Source organism: Ambystoma mexicanum, chromosome 4p, assembly GCF_040938575.1.
Source record: "Ambystoma mexicanum isolate Mex_15411 chromosome 4p, UKY_AmexF1_1, whole genome shotgun sequence".
Lineage (NCBI taxonomy): Eukaryota > Metazoa > Chordata > Amphibia > Caudata > Ambystomatidae > Ambystoma > Ambystoma mexicanum.
This window is the reverse complement of record NC_090927.1, coordinates 1,130,709,568-1,130,730,751: the sequence shown is the minus strand read 5'-3', so window position 1 is coordinate 1,130,730,751 and position 21,184 is coordinate 1,130,709,568. Positions and strand designations below refer to the sequence as shown.

Here is a 21,184-nt window from a genome sequence, read left to right as displayed (position 1 = left end):
AGTGTAAATATGCAATCCACTCTACTGCCCAAACCCCTGTATGAAGAGGCCTTGCATCATACGGTTGGGAAACCTGCAGATCCTGGCCTGCAGGACAAGCCACTAAAAGAATTATTCCACCACATGGCATATTGGATTCTAGGACAGTGTTAAGCAGTTCACCACTGGTTTGAGTCAATTAGTTGTTTAGACACTGAACGCCCTCTCTTTTTGAATGAGCCGCTGCTCCCTAAAACTGAAGGCCCACTGAAGTGGTGGGAAATTATGCGTGTGCGATTTCCGGGGTTAGCAAAATGTTGCATGTGTGTAATTTGGCTACTCCTACCAGTGTTGGTATTTAGTACAGCTGGAGATATTTATTCAGAATCAGTAACCTTTTACCAGAAACTGTAAGACCTTAAACACAACCGTCCCTTTACATGTTTCACCTATTAGTGAAATGTGATAAACTGAACTTGAATCTTTTTCAGTTAATCGTTTTTTTTGGTTTTTAATAAGCTTAGTGCAATAATGTACAATTAATAAACCCGAATACTCAGAGGAGAAGGTCTCCCGATTGTAATGAAGTGTTAGAAAAATGTTTAGTAAAAGAAAAAACCTATTCCGCTCCTGCCAAATGGTTGGTCCAACTACTCGGTCGAGTAGCAAATTCACTAGTCGGTGCACCCCCACAGAGAAGATTGGCAGTGTAAAGGAGCTGCAGATCCAATAGTTGAGATGCAAAAAGAGAAATGGTAATTAACGGGAGGATTGTTATCCAAAAGGAAAAATCAGAGGATATACAATACAGATTGCCAAAGCACTAATACGACCAGTAAGACACAGGTTGGGCAACATTAAAAGCCTTACATCCATGTAAGCAAAGCCACTTTCTATTTGAAAACCACCCAAATAATTTTGCTTAGAGATGTGGAACCACTCAAGTGCAACAGGAAGGCTCACATGGCTTCGAAGAGAGGCAATTTGTATACACCAGTTAAGGGCTGAAATCACTTTAAGTAACATTAAGCCATTACGCATGGATTTTATGCTGCCTTTAATGCAAGGAATTACAAAATAAACTGTTCCCTTGTGGTGAAAAGAGTCCTTACACAATTGTGATCTGCCAGATAATGGTCACATTAACGTGTATATTACAATTAAAATGCACCGTAGCTCATAAATTGGACTGGTTGAAAAATTAAACTGGATACAAAGCAGAATTAACTCCATGCTTGACAATTACAGTGAACTTCTGCAGAACAGAAACATTGCGATATTCCAGTAACCATCATCGGCCATGAGACTGCAGATTTGCAGTTACTTAAAACTGCAAACAAAACGTTTGCAAAACACACGTAAATTGTAAGTTACTAACCCTTCAGTCCATCAGGTCTGGTCAACGTTTAACACTTAACTTGACCTTAAACTGAGAGCCACACGAAGTTAGAAAAAGTGCACACAAGAGGAAACTTGATTAAGAATACTGATGCAACTTTGCTCCAAAAATGAATTTACTGTTAAAAGAATGCAATAAAAAAAATATAAGCTTTTCCCGACTCTTCCAAAAAGTGCCAACATGTAGTAGCATCCTCGTTTTTTAAACCGTTTTGCATGTGCGAGCATTACTCACTAATAACTTTAAAGTGCACAACTTCGACCAGTGTTGTAGCAAAGAAAAACTGGTAGAATAATGGAAATTAGTGTAAGACAACCTTTGAAGAGTTTACTTTAATATCTGCAAGACTAAAAGCATTAGCTTTTAGCAGTACAACTACTGTAACAAATACCATTCTGTTGAAACAACATTTTAAAACCTCGGGCTCTGAAAGCATATCGCGTCAGAAAATTATTTCATTTGGAGATTAACACGGTGCCAGAAAGTGAAATGCGATGGTAAAAAGGAACACAGCGAGGAAGAACTATCCCACCTCAGATATTCCATATTTTAAACATAAAGGCCTTTCCCTCACCAGTGCTTATATAAAAAAATAATCACTTCAAAATATATATTAAAAACCGTGAGTGTGCATCAATTAGAAATAATCTTGAGTAAACGAATAAAGTGTCAGGTACTGTATAATATTACATCGTCTCCTTCGCAGGTGCTTTATGGTCCGTTTGGGGCAAGGATGCCTGAATTTAAAGGACAGGTTTCAGGACTGATCGCAGAGAGCGTCCCTCTTTTGTGAGTTCCCTTGATACACACATACATGGGAGTGGGAAAGCTTCTTCCTTTTTCTCTATTGTATTAAAGCTGCATTGCTTCAAATGATCAGACATGCTGATGATGTTCGCAAACTTCCATTCCGAGATTGAACAAAACGCAGTACTGAAACGCCATACCTAGAGGTAAAAAAAAAAAAAAAAAATTATATAGGAGTTTAAATGACAAGAAAACAAACATATATCCATCACATTGGAAACAATATTTCAATAGGTGGATGCTACGTAAATCAACTAAATACTATATATACAATATACAAAGTATTTGTTAACTGTCTACCTTATAATATGGCGTTAATCCCCCGTTCCAAAGGCTGGAATGGGGTTGTGTGGCAACAGCCCAACTTATCGGCCCGAGCGACGCAAGGGTGGATAATGAGGACTCTGACCCGTTAAACCCCCCCGCCCCCTGTTGGGAACAGGGGGAGGGGAGAGAATTAAGGCTATTAGCACCCCGGGTTGCCAAAGCGGTAACCTGGGATGCTAAAATTAAAGTATTTTCCTTTATTCAACAGGATGCTGCATGCTTCCCCTTGAACGAAGGAAATACTTTTCCAAGATGGCCATCATGAAAAGGGAAGGATCTGTACTGAGCCCCTCTTCCATTCCTATGGCAGCCAGGGAGAAGAAGCAGCTGCGGCACTTACCACCACAGAAATAAGGCAAGTGGAGGGCGAGAAAAAAAAAAAAAAGGGAAGTGTGGGGGGGGGGGCGGATGTCAGGCAGCATGGAGCGCTGGCTTTCACCGGTGCTTCAAGCCTGCATTCCTAGCCATCAGATTCCCCATGCCAAGGTGCCAATACAGAAATATGATCCCAATAGTAACAAAATACAAGCTTACATTTTTCTGAGCTCAGGTGTCATGTGCTTAAGTGGAAGAGTAACAGCGTTATTATACAGTGTAGCAGTGACTGGATATGGTGACATTATGAACTAGCTATAGTCGTGTGAATGACTTTGTGGTTAACACTAGGCAGGCAGTCACTTCTTGAGAGGCGCTTTCTAAAAAGACAAGTAAAGCTTGCAAACGGCATATCGCCAAGTCCACTATAATATCAGAATGGAATAACATGTCTCAGCAAGACAAGATAATAGTTTTTCGAATCACTTTAGAACCGGCAGACAAAGGAAGGGGCAGGACAATAAATAAATGAATCCAGCTACATGCCAACATGGCTAGAATTCTAGTATACCGTGTTACACACAACAGAGTACAACATAAAAGCAAATGTGTATGTTTCCCAAGAAATATGAAAAAAGCAGAACATTCTCTGGGGTGCCTCAATTTTGGCATGCATATGTACTTTTGAAACACCCATCAATTTGTTTTATTTCTTGCTCGGACAATAAAGCATGTCATTAGCTAAAACAAAATGAAGAAGAACTCTGAAATGATCACGCCTCAACGTCATCTGGGATGCACAACCAAATGAAGAGAACAGCCTTCTGGTGTAAATAAAATGCTGAGGAAATCTTGAGAAGGTTTGGACCCCGCCCTTAACACAAAGGCCTTGGAGTAAGATAAAGAAAGGGGGCGGTGCCACACCAAAAGTATCAAACATGAGCCTATGTGAAGAGACCACAGCCAGGAGGCAGAGCAACTTCACACGGAGGGAGAATTAAAATAAAATAAAAACTCCTTTAGACCACTAGGGGTCAAAGGCCCCATCATGCATGGAAAGAGTACCTAATGGAAGACAAACACTTTAGACACCCACTGAAAACGAAAAGTAAAACAACCCAACTCGTATCTCTCCAAGAGAAAACACGATATCAATTGCACCTAGTTGCTCCACAGTATCGTCCAAGATCCACTTTCAAAAATCAAAGCCATTGATGACAGTATGCCTTTCGGTTTTGAAAGTAAGCAGTACCCAGAGAAACCTACATTTAAAAACCCTTGTCTTTCAGTCTCCTGGCTCCTAGATGAACATGTAACATCCTTTTTATAAGATAACATGGACGGGACCACTCTATATTAGTATCTCATCCAAGGATACCTTAATACTGTCGGGAATCATGGCCACTTTATCGATTAAGACACTAATAGATCAGATCTGCCCTCCCCACCATCTGAATGAGCCATGCAATTGGGTTGAAAGCAGGAAAGGCATGTACAAAGGCCCTTGGGCCACACAATAATAAAGTGCATGCAGCTACAATGAGAAGTCACTCCATTTTCTTTTATACTGCACCAAATCACCACCATAGTAGTATAGTGCATAGGCATAGTCCGGTGGGATACTGTGCTCCCCCCCACCCCCGGGCATCCAGCTAGACTGCTGAAAGAGCAGGAGCGGTGGGAAGTGGGAAATAGATGCCACTAACAAGGAGAAGGATGAATGCTTTGCGATAGCATGGGTGTTCATTATTCAGTTAGATTGGCCTTATTTCAACAGGCTATGGTTTGGCAAAAGGGAGGCAGAAGATGGGTCCTAAAGTTGTGATAATTGGGTGTTTCCAAGGCAGCTTTGGAGCAACGTACTCGCGTACACAGCAATGTTGGATTTAGAAGGGACTGGAGTGTATGCACAGGCAATTTTGGAAGTTCGGCGATTTATTTAGCTAAGCGCAATGCTCCATATAAAATCTGGAAGTGCCTATTATTTTTTTTAAGTTGGGAGTAAAAATATGTTTTGTAGGGAGTACAAACCCAAGTCCAATGGGAGTATTTTATAAGCGGGTAAAATTATTTTTAAACTGGAAAACAGAAATGTTTTCTAATTTCTTTGCACCTTAATCATGCACATAAAAATATAGTTCTGCTTCTTCCCATCAGGCAGTAATAACAGTAGTTTGTTCGGTGTATACTCTGTATACCAAGCTAAAGTTAACTCTGTTAGTCCTGGTTAGTCTGAATACAAAAAGGCGAATGTTGTCAGTACTGGAAAAAAAATGATGTGCTTATTAGACTATACAAAAGGCATGGGTGGATGTTGACGATACAGGATAGGGAGAGAATGGCCAGATGCCTGTCCTTCTGTATACAGTGATAGCCTGGCACACAGTTACTATGCTCGATCTGTGGGTATGAAATACTGTACAGCGTTTTATCCCACAATAATGCCATTTTACAGGGTTGATTAAGAGTGAGAAAAGCTTTCAGGTCATAAGCAAATACGCCTGAACTCCAGTGCACACACAGATCCAGACTTAGGGGCGCCTCAGCCAGCTAGAGGGGAGAAAATGGGTATGTAACAGAAGACGCCCAAAAATGACTCGCTGTCAAGAGGGGTTATGCCAGAAATTCAGATTTGCCAAGTTCAAATATCCCTTACAGAATAGCAAAATTGCACTTTGTGCCACCTTTAGGTTATGCTAAGATTTTATTCTGCACATAGTCGACAACAGAGTAGTCTCATAGCAACCTAGGCCTTGTATTTTTGTGAAAAGCATGCAAGGACATGGTCCGACTCAGCAGCAGTCGCTTTTTTTTTTTTTAAATCAAGGTTAATTTATTCCGCAGAATACAGAGAACACATTTTCAACGGATGCATAAATTATCTTACAATTGCAGTCGTTACACCTTTATATTCCCATTTATAGCCTCTGCTGGGTTCGCGGTTTTTAACTTTTCAAACTCTTGTATGGATTGCTTGAGGCTTGTTAGGGGTCTATTGGCCACCCTTCTGACAGTTGGACGAGTGATCCAATGTCTTATTTGGGTTTATCTGTATCTCTGGCTCTCTCCCACGTGAAATTTCTGTTTACTCTTCAAAGGAGAGTGGTTCCCCGTCTTGATACATGTCTGAACCAGAGATTCAGACGCTGTCCAACCCTCCCAAAACTTAGTTTGGAGACCTGAGGTGAACTCCGGATTATAGGCTATTGGGGAGTGTGGGCTCAGGCCTCAAGGAATTTTCCTCCTTCTTAGCTCATCGTCCCAGCTATTGAGCGCCACTTTGGTAGTTTCTAATAATTTGTCTCCTATGTGTCGATGGTGCAGTGGAAGGGTGCGCAAGATTGTTAGTGGAATCCTGGTAGCCTCCTGTTCTATCTGTATCCAACCCGGGTGTGGATTTTGGGCCTCCTACTGTAGCATGGGTGCTATGTGCGCAGCCCAGATATATCTCTGTATGTGCGGCAATCCTAGGCCTCCAAGTAGCAGGGGGCGCATCACGAGCTTTCGTTGTGCCCTGGGCTTTTTACATTTCCATACAAAGGCCGAAATGGCTATTTGCAAGGCTTTCGAGGTCCGCGGAGGGATCTTTATTGGGAGGGAACTAACTGTGTATAGCATACGGGGTAGGAGAGTCATTTTCACAGCCGTTATTCGGGCAAACCAAGACAATTCCTGCTTGTCCCAGCACCGGAGATCATCCTGCAGTTGTTTCCATAGGGGGGTTTATATTCACTTCATACAGCTCATTAAATTTTTGGATTAGGTGGACCCCCACATACTCCAAGGAATCTTTCTCCCAAGATAATGGGAATAATCTCTCTACAGGCTTCCACAGTGACAGGGTGCCATTGTAAGCCTAGGCACTTTTTTTTCTTGGACATGGTTTCAAAGTGGGTCAAGGCCTTCTACTTCCTGCATTTATAAAAAAAAAAAAGGGGGCAACTGAACAAAAAGTCTCATCACACTCAAGTATTACATAAAGGAAAAGAACTTCAAGTGAAATTGCTTTTTTTTTTAATCATACAAACACTGCGACTAAAACAAATGTCGCCTATCGATTCTGACCCCCATTACTTCTACTAATGGAAGCAGGGGTGTCCCCCGCATCTATTGCATGGTAGCGGGGGACAATCAAGATACGTTTAAATAAAAAAAAAAAATTTAAAAAATACTCGCAGCACCGGTTCAGACACACATTGTGCGACAGAACTGGCGCTGCAGGGATACAGTTGAGATGGCTGCACACACCCGAAAAGGTAAGTGGTTAAGGTGGATGCCGGACACAGTAATGCATGCGCCACGCCATAACGGAAGTCAGCTTTTTGAATGTCGACATTATGGCCAACGCAGTGATCACTCTTTTTTTGAAAAACACTGAGGGACCATGAGATAATCAATCACTCCATACTGTCAAATAACATACTTCCATTATTCAAAGCACATTGTTTTAAAACCAAACATTACAACACATCTTCCACACAAAAGAAAGTAGTTACTTTACTTTTTTTTTAAAGTGCAAGTGCTAAAGGTGCAAGATCAAGTGTCATCCTTATGCTCAATATAGATCTTCTTCCCACATATAATTCAACCACAGGTTAAATACAAGCTTGACCAGTCAATTCCAGAGCAGAGTTTGAAATTCTATCTGGTGTCTACTGTTGTACTGCAACATCAATAGATTAGATAACCCCGGTGGTCAAATGTATACTCTGAGACAAGACTTGGTCACTTTGTGTTCGGCCAATTGCAGAGGATATCCCTAGAGGATTCCCCCTCATTTCGAACTGAGGCCTTCATCAGACCATAGAAAATGACAAAACAACGTATGTGCCCACACACCACAATTTATAAAACAAATTATTTTTTCTTCCTTCTAGACGAGTGTCTATTGTACTTCAGCAGTCCCTATTGTACTTCAGATCAAGACCTCTGAAACCCGAAGACTTATTCTGTGGACAAGGTTAAATGTGCTTCCTTTGAGATCAAGCACCCCATGGCTGGCTCTTGAAAATGTCTGCCCGGGGAGGAGACGATTTAAGGCATTTTGTTAGTGGATTGTAAATGTTTGATTGTATTAAGGAAGCAATGGCTAAGGCCTGTCCTTATTACAAATCAACCAAGGGACACTATGCATATCATCATGATTTGTGAAGTTTTAAACTGATGCAGCCCATTTTTAATTAAGAATGTGTTTGAGGTGGTTAATAGTGAAGGTGTGTAATGTTTTTGGTATGATGTTTTGAACCTAAATTTTGTATGCTGTTATTTTACCATCCATTCGGTCAGATATGGTTGTGGTTCATTTTATTTTTTTTAATGTGGTTTTATACTTTAATGGATTGTATTTCCGAAATATTTTTTTTCTCTTTTTCTCAGATCTTGATAGTTGAATAGCTTCGTACTACACCACTTCTGTGCTCCTAATCAGAAGTCAAATTCTGCTGCCATGTTTAAACCAATGATCCTCTTGTTGCTTTTTTATATGTATGCTCCACACACAACAGCTAACTGTCACCATGGCTGCAGCATTTCTCCATATTTCGTTTGACTCCTGACGTATGACCCGCTATAAATGCAGAGCCCTGGTTTGTGTGCTTTCTTCTGGCACATATACAAACGTCGGTCTGAGCAGAGTCTACTTACTGCTCCATGCCACATATGGCCAGGTTCTGTAGATGCTCAAGTGCTTGCAGAGGTGCGTCATTTTGCCATATAATAAATGATGCCTCCAAGCTACTTATTGTGAAAGCAACACACCCTGAATTTAGAGCTTTCAAACTCATACTTTGCTAAAACCAGGTCAACTCACACTTAGAGTTCTGATTTTTATCTTACCAACATGAGAGGAAGTGCAATGGGGGAAGAGATTAAGGAAAATACAAAGGGACAATGATTAATCCATTAACTGCTGAGGGTATTCCCTCCCATTGCCAAGCCCTTTTTTTGGACATTTCAGTACGTCAGCATTCAACCACAAACATTTTGGGACTTGTAAGGTAATGGCTTCTGTGAATATTGAAAAAAGCAATGCACTGCTACATTACCCCAGACTCTTCTAGTTAGGAAATGTTTCACAAAACAAGCAGTACCACAAGTCAAAAACGGAGCCATGGTACAGAAGATTTTTAAGCGGACGGCAGATATACTTGCATTTGAACATGAGGAAAACGAATGGTGAACAGCAAGCATAAATTTTTCGAACAAGCACAGGCAGACCTTTTAAAGGATAGGTGGCTTGCGCAGGTTACAAAAGAGTAGTGCCTAAAGCAGCGACTAAATGTAGGTCACATTTGGGAAATGAAAGGGTTGTGTAATAAGTGCAGTAGGAAATGTATGAACACGTTATCAAAACCAAGAGAAAATAACAAAATGTCCTACATTCCCAGAGGTGTCCCGATAAAAATGGTACCTCACATGTGTGGGTGCACTGACCTGGGCACAAAGGGAACAGGCTAAACCACTGGTATATCAAAAGCCCTGGGGAATACTGGATTTAGTCGTCTGGACAACGCACAGATTTGGGCCTAGGGTGTTGCAGGCACCAAGTAAAACAGGGAAACTTATGCAGTTCTGAAAAGAAGACACCTGTGGGAATTCAACAAGGTCTGACTTTCATAAAATCGCCCTAGAATGCATTACCCACAAGGCCCAGCCAAGTACAAAATGTAGGGAAAAGAACACATTTTCAGACATTTGCCACCAGGAAACCACAAAAAAAAAAAAAAAAAAAAAAAATAAACACACATGTCCTACCTTCCCACAGGTATCCAACAAAAACAGTACCTCATGTGTGGGTGCACTTACCTGGTCCAAAAAGAAAACTGGGTCGACCGTCCCAAAGTTCAACGGCAGTCCCAGGGAGGGTCCCCATCCCTACCAAGAGGAGAAAGCTGTAACGCGGCATGGCCAGAGTTCTACGGCGGCCGGGGGTACTGCCTCCAGCCTTGGGTCTGCCTCACATGGCTTGACCGTCCCCAAGCCCAGCGGTGGTCTGAGAGCCCAGGCAAGGTCCCCATGCCTCAGCGGAGGGAAAAGCTGTAACACCCTTAGGACTGTGGGGGGGATTTGGGGGGGCGGAAGGGTCTGACACTTGGGTCGACTGCCCCCAGCCCAGCATAGGTCATCACCCCCACCCTTTAGCACTGGGTGGAATCCCCCCCCCACCCTCACCACACAACTGTCAAAATAATTTTCCGGGTGGTCCAGTGGGGATTGCTGGTCAAGGATCAAACGATCCTCGACCAGCAATCTGCTGGAGTGAGTGCTCGTTGTAAAGGGGAGTCTCCCCTTCCCAAACAGCCCTCATGTATGTAGCCAAATCAGGCAAAAAGGCCCTTGCAGTACACAAATGCGTCCCTGCTAAATTGACATGCTGAAGCCAAAAGGCTTCAGCATGTACATTTAAGTTCCTTACGACGTCCGTGCACGTAGCGTCACTGCAACACCCCAATCCCAGGCACAAAAGGGGAAGTCCTCCCCCTTCACTAACTGGGGGTCAGGGAGATTGGCGCTGCAACACGATGGGCAATTCCCCACCCCAACAGTAAGTGTTAAAAAGGATGAGATTGCTCGTACCATTCCAAAAAGGTAGTGCTGAGGACAAGCAATCTCGTCCTTAGCACTTAAGGGGTTAAGAACTAAAAAACAATATTTACAGCCGTGTCCCCCATGCAAAGGGGTCCAGTGACCAAGAACAATACATAATCAACTGTACGTTTTCCAATTTGGTCAAACAATCAATCATAGGAACACCAAAAGTATCATATTTACGCAAATAATTCTACAGACAGGCTATGCGCCAGAACAGAGACTACATCAAGCTCAAACTACCAACTGCTGTGTTCAAGATGCTTGGTTGTGGACTGCTACGAGATCCATCAGCTGCATTGGCCTATTCCATGAGATTCAATCGCCACCAAAGGACAGAGATTGAACTTTCATGTGTGGGGATGGTCAGGAAAGGAAAGATCACAATGATGAAGCAGGGTTCATGTTGCGCACACAATATTTGTTACTGGGGGTGCTACAAAGCTAGCGCAAGGTTGCAATTTTATATATGTATCCAGTGTAGTTCAAGGTGAATGGGATATGTTAGTGTTCAAGACAACACATTATATTTACAAGGGGTTAGAAAGACAAATGCCAAAACAACAAAAATGAAATTTAAAACCCGATCCAGATGTGTGATAAAGTGCCTAGAGGTTGGGCAGCAAGAGGTTTTATAATGTGCATGCAAGGAAGGGAACTGGTCAGAGAACGCATTGTGGAAAAAAAAAATGAATAAACAAATATGCATGCACACAGAGTAGTGGGCTTTTTTAATGAATAGATTAAACTCGGTAGTTAGCAGTTTGCGAGATGAATGTTAAGTGACTTGGAGAAACTGGTTTTGCAGAGTTTGAGGTGAGAGGAAGGGTAATAATTACGACCTTGATGGTCAGCTCAGCTAGCAAACCGGCCAGGGTTTTTATGATCTGGTAGTATTGCGAAGGCAGATGTAATCTTTTTCAGTGCAGGAGGGCTTTCAGAGAGATCCGAACATTTACTTTTGACTAACAAACCCAGGAGTGAAGGACGCCCGAGGCCAGAGTTTGACTACACTGCCTACGTTTCAATTTTTTTCCAGGAAGTGCCATGCGTGTTGGCATTAAAGGGAATCCTTTTATTCTGCTCCCTCATGTCGTTTGAAGTATCTGTGGAAACCATGTGCAAATTACATTTAGGATTAAGATGTCTCAGACCAGCTGGGACTTTTATGTTTGTATACAATTGTTTAATTGTGTGAGGTCATGACCTACCACGGACAAATAACTAAACCTGAGCTGAAGATGGTAAGGTGACGGCCACCAATGAAAATGGGGGAATTGGCAAAATATGGAATTTCTTTGAATAGGTTTTGACCTATCATGTGTGGGGTTTGGGGGCGAGGTTTTTATAAAATACATTCTAGTGTTTTAACTGTTTCATAAATGTATATAATGTGTCAACTTGTGTGGTTCACGGATACTTGGGTTAGTTTGATTCCATAGGGTCATCTAGCCCCTCCCGGCAGTTTTGCTCCAAGTACAAAACGTGCACTTGCTTCTTATGTGGTAGGTCCATTTTGGGTTAAGGCGATTAGGAGCCTACCCTTACAATGTCACCTTATTACTTGACATGGGTCATGCTAGCGGGCATTGAGATAGGCACTCTTCAAGCTCACTTCCTGGTTATAGCTGTGTTCCTTAATGCTGCCGGAACCTCCATGTCTGCAATCGCACTCGATCCTCCACCAACCATCTTCCATGGGTTTTCCTATCCCTCCAGGTGGCTGTCCAACCAAACCCACATGCATCTGTTATCACAACTTCAAGTGCTGGTGGTTTCATGGATACCAGTCTCTGGAAGTATAATGAATTTGGTGTGCCTTTCCATTGTATCTGCATTCCTGGTGTTACTGGGAACATGAAAAAGAGCTACAATTTAAGTATCAATGTTGCAGAGCATGGTTAACTTGATGCAAACATCAGACAAGCTCCCCCGAGCCACACTCTGAATGTTCTCAGGTCTGTATGCAGTCAACCATGGTTCAAACAGTCATGGCCCGATATTCAGAATAAACTCCTAATTTGACATGTTCAGCAAGCCTCCGTTTCCAGGAAGCTCCAAGCTTCCTCAGTTCGTGTACTGCATTGAAACATCAAAAATAAGCCCAACATCACACATTTAGTGGTCTTGGAGAAATCCTGCATTAGATATAGATATAGACAAGATATATCACTATACAAACGGAGCATAATTTCAAGCAGCTCAGTGAGGGCTCTAAAATGACTGAACAGACACGGTCTACCAATCACCCTGGACAAAATGAATATCTATGGGGCCATATGGCTGCCTGGTAGCAGAGCTCCACGCCCCCTTCCCAAAACACAGTGGTGAGGCAAATAACTGACACCTGAAGAGCCCCGATGGTCCGAATGTGGAGCTTAGACGCAAGAGCATCCCAAAGTGCATTTCCGTGGTACCCGTGTCCTAGACGTAGAGCTGAAGTAAATGTTGAAAGGCACGCCGGAGGAACAGTGAGCCTGCGATGAATGGCTTAGCAATGAGAGTCATGACAAGATCAGAGCTGGACGGGGAGGAGCCACGGGCGATAGTGGACCCAAGCCTGGGCACCTATGGAGGAGTAGCTGGAGCACATTGCTCCAACCAATCCTGGCACTCTCCTAAAGGACTCCAACCAATCATGGGAACTGTAGTCCCCATGTTACCATCGGGTGAGGGCGGGCGGATGAACGAGCAGCAGCGGCGGCGTAATTAAGAGCAGAGGTAAGGCCCTTTGGAGCAGCCTATTGATCAGAAGGATACTTGTGGGGTATTGCCCTGAACCATCAAACGAGAGTGGGTAGGGTGACAGACACTATCAGGCCAGGACACAGTGACCTGAGGTTGGCTGCAACAGACAAGCGTCCTAGGGGAGGCTGACGCGAGAAGTGAGTAAACAGCCCTGGGAGGCAAGGGCATGTTGGAAGGGAAGCAGTGCAGTGCTACATATCCAAGCAGGGAGGCCTATAAGGCTGCATACCACAAGGTGGCAGCCCTAGTGGTCAGTTAGAGGCATGCTGGAGTGAGGCCAAGGAGGGACGTGCAGGCCCCTCGTGTGATGCTCTTACAGGAGGAACATGGCAAGGTGCTGTGGAGATTAAGGGCTGGGAAAGCCCAGGTATTCCATGCAAAGATCTGTGTAAACCCAGGGAGGTTGCGAGAAAATGGTGGAAAGCTGTTCATGCCTTCACACAGGGCCAGGAGGTGAATGAGCCCAGGTAGGTGGGGAGGTTTGGGGGGGGGGGCGTCAATACCACTACCAGGCAGCAATGGACAGGCCAAAGGGAGACCCAGTGAGTAAAGTTCCAGATGCAAGAGGTTGGGGCAACAAAAAGTGGCATTCAGGCAATACTAGAGGAAATCAGGGGGAATAATGGCAGATAATGGTGCCCAAGGTCGGGGAACTAATGTGTAAGGTGGCAGACATGGAAGAGAGGCTGGTAGGGTTGAAAACAAAATTGACATTGATGGAGATTCTTCAAACTCAAGGTGGACATCGAAAATCAGGAAAAGCGCAAAAACAGGAGGTTCTTTGGAATACAGTAGGAGGGGGGCAGACGCCACAGGGCCTTCAGACAATCCAGGACATGCTCTCTGTGGTCATAAAGGAGAAAGACAGACCTTGCAGTGTCATCGAGGGCCCATAAAGCAGGCAGTTTCTTTACTTCTATGAGAAGGCTCGGATCCTGGACACATCAACGCAAGGAGTATGGGGAGGGGGGTGGGTTTGTCTTTCAAATATGGAGTTTCTAGGGTCTCAATATATGGAGTCGTAAGAAATGCGCAAACCTCATGCAACTGCTGGGACAGAGGGACAAGGTACAGGTGGGGATACCAGTTTTCACTCTTTTGAACAGGAAAATCAGTTACTAACCTAAGATGATATGAAGAGGGTTATTGAATAACTGATCAGCTGAGAAGCAGAGGAACCCTCAGTAAGTTAACGATAAGGATGTAACGGTATACCGGTATAGATACTGTGAACAACTTAATTGAACAATAATAACAGTCACGTTGTTTATACCGGTATACCGTTAAGTGTGCTTTTCAATCTGATTTGGAAAGGCTATAGTAAGCATATGCTGCGCAGTCTTGGTCTTGCACTGTGGGATGTGGCGTCTGCCAAGGTGGCCTTGTTTGGCAGACAAGAGCATAGGGAAAGCGAGGCCACATTAGTAAACGCAGCTTTGCTACTATGACTTTTCTGTGATCAGTAGAGTCAGGTCAAAGATCAGCCGACTTTGCGCAAATTGTGTTGAAAGCTGCCCAGTGCCTGAACCTTCCAGTACCCCATGCAAAACTGGTAAAGATGAGCTAACTGGCTCTGTAAGAATACCGGAGACGCGGAGACTCCAGTTCATAGACACTGCCAGACCTGGATTTCATGGGCAAACTAGAACAAAGTTATTTTGTTTCAGGCATCATTTATTTGAAAGGCAGCACACAGATTTTAAAACTTTCACAGTCGTGCTGCACCGTGCTACAGGTCAGATCTATGGCGAGTGTCCTGATTTTCAATTTGCAATCAGCAAGACCACAGGGACATCATGAGGGTGAGCGGAGGGCCTGAACTAAAAAGTGAGCATTTCATTTTTCCTTTTGTTCGTATGTAGTCAACAAATGTAATAACAATCAGTGAACTGCAAAACAGTGGAGCCAGGAGCACATTGCTTAGCAACCACTTGGCCGGCATCATGTGCCATTGGTTCATCAAGTTAAGTTCCTACTGCACTGAGCAAACCAAACACATTGAACAGCTCTCGGTTGGGCTGTGCAAATTGTACAATTTTTTTTTTTTTGTTTGTTTTTTTTTTTAAAAAAAAAGGACAGCCAGTGAAGGCATGCATATCGAATTCCTTTGCCCAAGATTTAGATTCAAGGAACTTAAGTTTCTCATGGTCATGGATCAGATAGCCATCCAGTTCTGTTTTAGCTGAGAATTCTGGGATGTTTAGTTTTCCCACCAATTTGAAAGATGGGGAACTATACATCCCAGAATTCGAAGGGGGGGGGGAACTGGATGCCCTTCTGATGCATGTCCACAAACCGCTTTAGGTCTGTAGACCAGACATGGACTGGCCTTTAGGGCAATCGGCCCATGCCCGAAACAAAAATGTAAAATGCTTGTGTGGGGCAGTTTTTTGGGTCAAAGTGGGGCACTTGTTTTGGCCAATGTGGCCCAGTTTGCGGAGTGACTTCACTATGCGACTAATAGTTTTGACCACTTTTGCTGAATAAATAGTGTACAATTTACATTTTATCAAAAACCTCCCCCACGGGTACTATTCAAACAGTGTCCCAAAAAAAAAAAATAATAATAATTAATTCCCATTTGAAACTGTGGTTCACTTATACCCCAGTCCGACCCTGCTGTACATTGAACACTGGGCCCATCAGTGCTTTCTGCTAGTAAATAATCTGCCCCTCTTTCACTGTCGGCACTACGCAATCTTGTAATATGCTCCCACCTGACCTCAGACTGGAACAGCCCTACCCTAAATTTAGACATAATGTACTCAAATGGCTTCGCACTAATGACTCAACCAGATCCTCCTTAGCCCTAATTGCCACTCTCCCCTACATGGCACGACTACCGCATCTATTGCATCTGCCTAGGCATCACTCAATATGTAAGCACCTGCCGCCATCATGTTGTAACCACTGGCGTTCGTACTATATCTTGCCTGAATGCACATAAAAGCATGTATGTATATGTATGCATATGTAATATGCATTGTAACTAAGCTTTAAGACTACTTGTACTGTTGCGCCCAGGGTTTGGTGCGCATTACCAAATTAATAAACAAGCTTTAGCTCCGCTTGATCCTTCACCTTCCTGCCTTCCTTCCTTCCTTCCTTCCTTGCTTCCTTCCTTCCTTCCTTCCTTCCTTGCTTCTGCATATGGCACTGGACTCAAGCAGGCAGGACAGAGTCTAAATTCAATTTGAAGTATCCAGAGCAAAGGGAGTGAGATATTTCTCCCGTCTATTCTCAGTTTTTGACACCGCCCATGAAAGCATTCCTCTGTCTTAACTAAACCAGCATCACAAGAGTCCTAATGCACTCAGAACTGGGGAACACTAATGATGGGGCTGTGGTGAGGTGGTGGTCCAGGTCATATTTGTGCCGATATGCATTTTAACTGTAATTTTCAAAGTGTTGTTTGCCACCATCTCTAAGAACGTAAATGAACATGTATTGCAGGAATTAAGAAAGAAATCAACGTCCACTGACCGTTGTCCCTTTAGGATTATATTGGTCAGTAGTGACTCAGACATCAGACCTTCATAATACACCAGGCAGATGGTAAACAAGCTATAGTGACTAGATCGATATGCAACATTTCTGCGAGTCTGTGTTGGCTATGGCATTATCGACAAAAGAAAGCGTTATCAAAACAAACTTAGTCACAGCATGGGGCCATGATGTGCATGCTTTGTGGTTCCAAAAAAAATAAATAATAAAAATGTGCATTTTAATACTTCCACTAGTCACTCTTTCATTCAAGGCGATCAACGAGCGAGTGCCATGAAAGACCAATTCTTCAGCTGCCTTAGGTTCCTGGAAGATCAGCTAAATATGTGCAGACAAGTTTCAAAATGCTACCTTACAACAGCTGGAAAATCCAACCTGCGTATTCGTAAATTAACTAAAAAGCATTGACCAAATATTTAAGAACTTCAAATGCAAAAAGGCAATGTAAAAAATAATTTATTTTGGTACAAGTAGTTTCAGTTGGAGCAGTTTTTAATGCCATTCCGTAAACCACATGTGCCCGACACAAAATCAATATGTTAGCAATAGGAAGAATAAAAGTGCCAAACAGGAAAAGGATTTACTTTGGGTTGGTGGCTCTGGGATGTATATATTTATAATGGATAATGATTTCTAAACATATGACAATGGGGGATTTACCTGGTTCGATCATTGAATTTACCTATAGGTCACACTGCGAAATTCACTCATCTCTGCGGGTATTCCCTGCTGCCATACCAAAGCGTAACATGTCTGATTACTGAACACCTTTATGCTCGGAAGTAAACTAAAGGCTGTAAAGTGTGTACACACGCGCGCGTGCGCGCATACTACCATTAACCCTCATTGTTCGAGGGCATGCTGATTATCAAGATGGCAACATGTTCATCTTCACCAGTAGAAGCCTAAGTGACCACTTAAGAAAAGCTATGAAGTTTGCTTTGCCAGTCACGACAGGCTCCTGACCCGCAGCCCTCCTCCTCTCCAAATGTGCGTTTGTGTTTGGTGGAAGCAAGAGGTGGATTTTCAGTGGGAAGTATGTTGAAAAGCCCTATTCTGGCCCTGTGTGGCTGGTTTCATTTGCGATGATGAATCTGACAATTTATGACCTTTAAGAAAATATTTGTTAAGATTAGTTAACTCCACCTGCTATACCGCGATAACCATGATATACCGTCATTTGGCAAGAAGGTTATCGTACTGCCATAAAACCAATACTGTGAAGAAAGGAGGAAACTCAAGAAAGTGGAAACAAAGACTGATGCAAAATTCAAGGTGCAAGAAGTTTAAAAAAGTTGAACATGCCTTCATCCAGGAACAAGAACACCTGTACCTCTGGACAGTGGTGGCCCTCTGGGTCAATTTTTTCTGCTTGGGTTATTGCAGCCCTTGGGAGGGAGTCCTCCCAGAGGTCAGTTGGCAGGGGGGTGGGTGGGGAGGTTCAGCGTTGGGGTGATGAGCTTGGTTGGATGAGGGGCAGTTTAGCATCCTCCAAAATATATTCACGGAAGACAGTAATGCAGTGGGGTGTAAATGGGGGCTCTAGGTAAATCACCAATGGGGTGGGAGACTGCAAGTAAAGGGTGGGGGTGGATTTTCTATGCCAGAGAAGTTATATTTGTTACAGTTGGGAAATGGGGAGGCGGGGGAAATTGCCTCGTGGTTTGGGCCTTTAAAATGGGGAGTGAAGGAGACTGAACCCCTGTTGGCAAAGGTGGGTCAGCTGGATGGGCCCACAGATGGGGGACATTTGGAATTACTGAAGTGCGATGTCGCCGTTTTTGTGTTAAGTGTTTCCCCTAGCCTTGTGTACCCGGCATGGTTTTGCTCTGGGAGGTAGTTCACAGTTTAGTTACAACAGACTGGCAGGCTGAAAGGGAGAGCAGAGTGGTGCGGTGGCCACGAGATCTTGTATGCAACTGAAATGATCAAATAGGGAATTTCTCTAAAAGTATGTAGACTAAATGAGTGGGGGTTTGCATTTGCCTTTTAAGAAGTCACTGTTGAAAAGGGAATTTAAGAATCTGCTGGAGTGGAAAAAAGGGGGTGTTGGTAATAATCTTGGGAACCTCCTGTAGATTACAGGTGGATGAGAGTGACCGGTAGGGGAGATTCCTTTTTTGAAGGGTATGTACCAGGGTATTAAACTGATGGGAGACATTGATGTATGGGGCAGGGGTTTTTGGGAGGAGGTGAGACTTCACCTTCAAAGGTTTGTAGAAGACATATTGATGGTGGGTGCAGATTTCAATATGGTCCTGAACCCTCAGACAGGCTCCGAGCTAAAGAAGGCCAGGGGGAATTGGACAGGAGTGGAAACTCATGAAATTCAAAGAGACTAATGAGAGGTTGGGACTGATGGATGCATGGCAGGAGGGCCTCTAGCTGGACCAGCTGAAGACCCCTGGAGTTGGAACCGAAACATTGAACTACTCTTCTACCGCAGTAGTCCAAACACAGCCCCCTGGATGGGACAGGGACACCCAAAGACTCCAACTTTCTGGGTCACGAGAAGTCGAGGCCAGTTGTTCCCACCGGTCCAGAGGGTTGAATCACCTACGAAGGTCTTCCGAGATCAGTAGCCAGGCAGGGCTTCACTGCGATTTCAGCAAAAGTTGGTCGCCAGGCCTCTTCGGGATGCTTATAGATCTTCCTTCTGCACGGCAAGTAAAGATATTTGGCTCCTCTTCAAATCGGCTGGAATGGTTGCAGGACACCTCTTATGCCAAAGTCAGGTGAGTGATCAGACTCAGCCCTCCAATGCAAAGATCTGCCCCACACATGCACAACAGCAGTGGTCCAATCAAGGACCACTGTGGTTCTGACTCACGCATGCACCAGCAACAGTATGCAGAGTGGGACCACACAGTCCCAACCCACTTTCTTGAACCTCACATGTAGCATGCACTAGCCTGCGAAAAGCAAAGCTTTCCCGGTCAAGTGCATGACCAGAAAAGGAAATTCCTGATTGGCAAGGCACGAAGGAGGCCAAAAGGACAAGCTGGCCAAGGAGCAATCAAAACACCTTGTGGAACAGCCATGTTGGGATTCTAGTCACTGTTCGTAGGTAAACGCGGTAAGGCTAAAGAACATTACAGGAAAAATTATGAAAAGTAACTGCTGCCACCAGTTTCACCTTAGGCACATGTCAAAGTAATCACAACGCTGTCTAGTGTCATACAAAGGAAACCCCACTGCACTGCATTGGAAGATGGCTTGTGCAAAGAAAGAGTTACCCAAAATGTTAAGTCCAACCAGTACCGACAGCCGGAAGCACTAGTTTTTCCCCATAACAAATGAGCAAAAGCTCAGTGGAGTGAGGCTGAAGGCTTCATTTCACTGTAAAAATTCAAGACATAGTGAAAAACAAAAAGCAAAACGTGTGGAGGTCCATCGAATTGGAAGGAAAAGTTGCTAAAAGAGAAAGTTTTTCCAACACTCAACCCCTCCCAGACTATGGACAGGAGGAACCAATCCACCCCTGGATGGTGGTCATGTTCAGGTAGTTATACATTCAGGATAACCCATCAGCATTGCAATGTTGAACACTTGAACTATGCTCAATGGTGAAGTCAAAACCTTGAAGGGTGATGGACCACCTGAGCAACTTCGGATTCTCCAAGGACTATGGTCAGTCTGCACAGCAAAGTGGGTTCCACAGAAGTAGGGCCACAACTTCCAAAGGCTCCACACAATAGGAAAATGTCCACAGTAGACCACCTCAGCTCTGTCCATAAGCCGGTGACTGATGAAACAGGATGTTGCCTTCCTTTGTCATTTAGGTGTGATAATACTGTTCCTATCGCAGTGTCAGTGTACCGCTTACCTTATGACTTGCGAGGACATCATATTGTACTCTGCACTGACCTGCCCCATGCATGTGAGGCGCAACTGGGAATGCTCAGACGCATGCAGGCTGAGAGGGAGTGGAGTTGGTGGCAGAGGAGAATGTGCAGGGGTGGTTTTTGCCTCGAGATCGAGTGTAAGGAGAAAACGCTGCAATTGGTTGATACTTCTAGTACACTATTTGCACAGTATCGACCTGTGGGTTTGGACAAGGCCAATTCCCAAGCTAAATCAATCTTATGTGCCAAAAAACTCCACACCTCGACAGTTTACAAAGAATGAAGAGTTATTATTCTATTACAAAAAAAACAATTCATACTCATAAAACCAAGGAGCACCAAAACGAAAGCAGTCAATACAAAAAGAGCAAAAACAAACTTGATCAATCTCAATTTCGAACACAGGAAATGGAAAATAAATACAAGAAACATTTCACGCTTGCGAAGTTTAAATTTCTGTAAATAAGGTGGAAAAGCCCCACTAAACAGAGAAAATGAAGGTTCAAAAGTAGACTATGACCAGTGTGGAAATGAAATGAATGACCCCAAGTAGGTCATATAGGATGAAAAAAAGAAATAGAGGACATATTGCTTGAAACCTACTTCATCAGGCAATTATTTGCAACTGAATCCAAACAGTTGACCAGTTGTAATCAAAGTTATACTCATTAAC

The 21,184-nt window shown here is 43.6% G+C and overlaps 1 protein-coding gene across 2 annotated transcripts in view; it reads right to left on the bottom strand.

The window, feature by feature from the left end:
* Positions 1-1,019: 1,019 nt before the first annotated feature.
* Positions 1,020-21,184, bottom strand: part of FBXO30 (F-box protein 30) — a 93,138-nt gene continuing 72,973 nt past the window's right edge. For both annotated transcript variants that reach the window (XM_069606720.1, XM_069606721.1), the window contains one exon: positions 1,020-2,325. In XM_069606720.1, the coding sequence (XP_069462821.1) occupies positions 2,122-2,325 (204 nt within the window). In that variant the 3' untranslated portion in view covers positions 1,020-2,121. The remainder of the gene's footprint in view (positions 2,326-21,184) is intronic.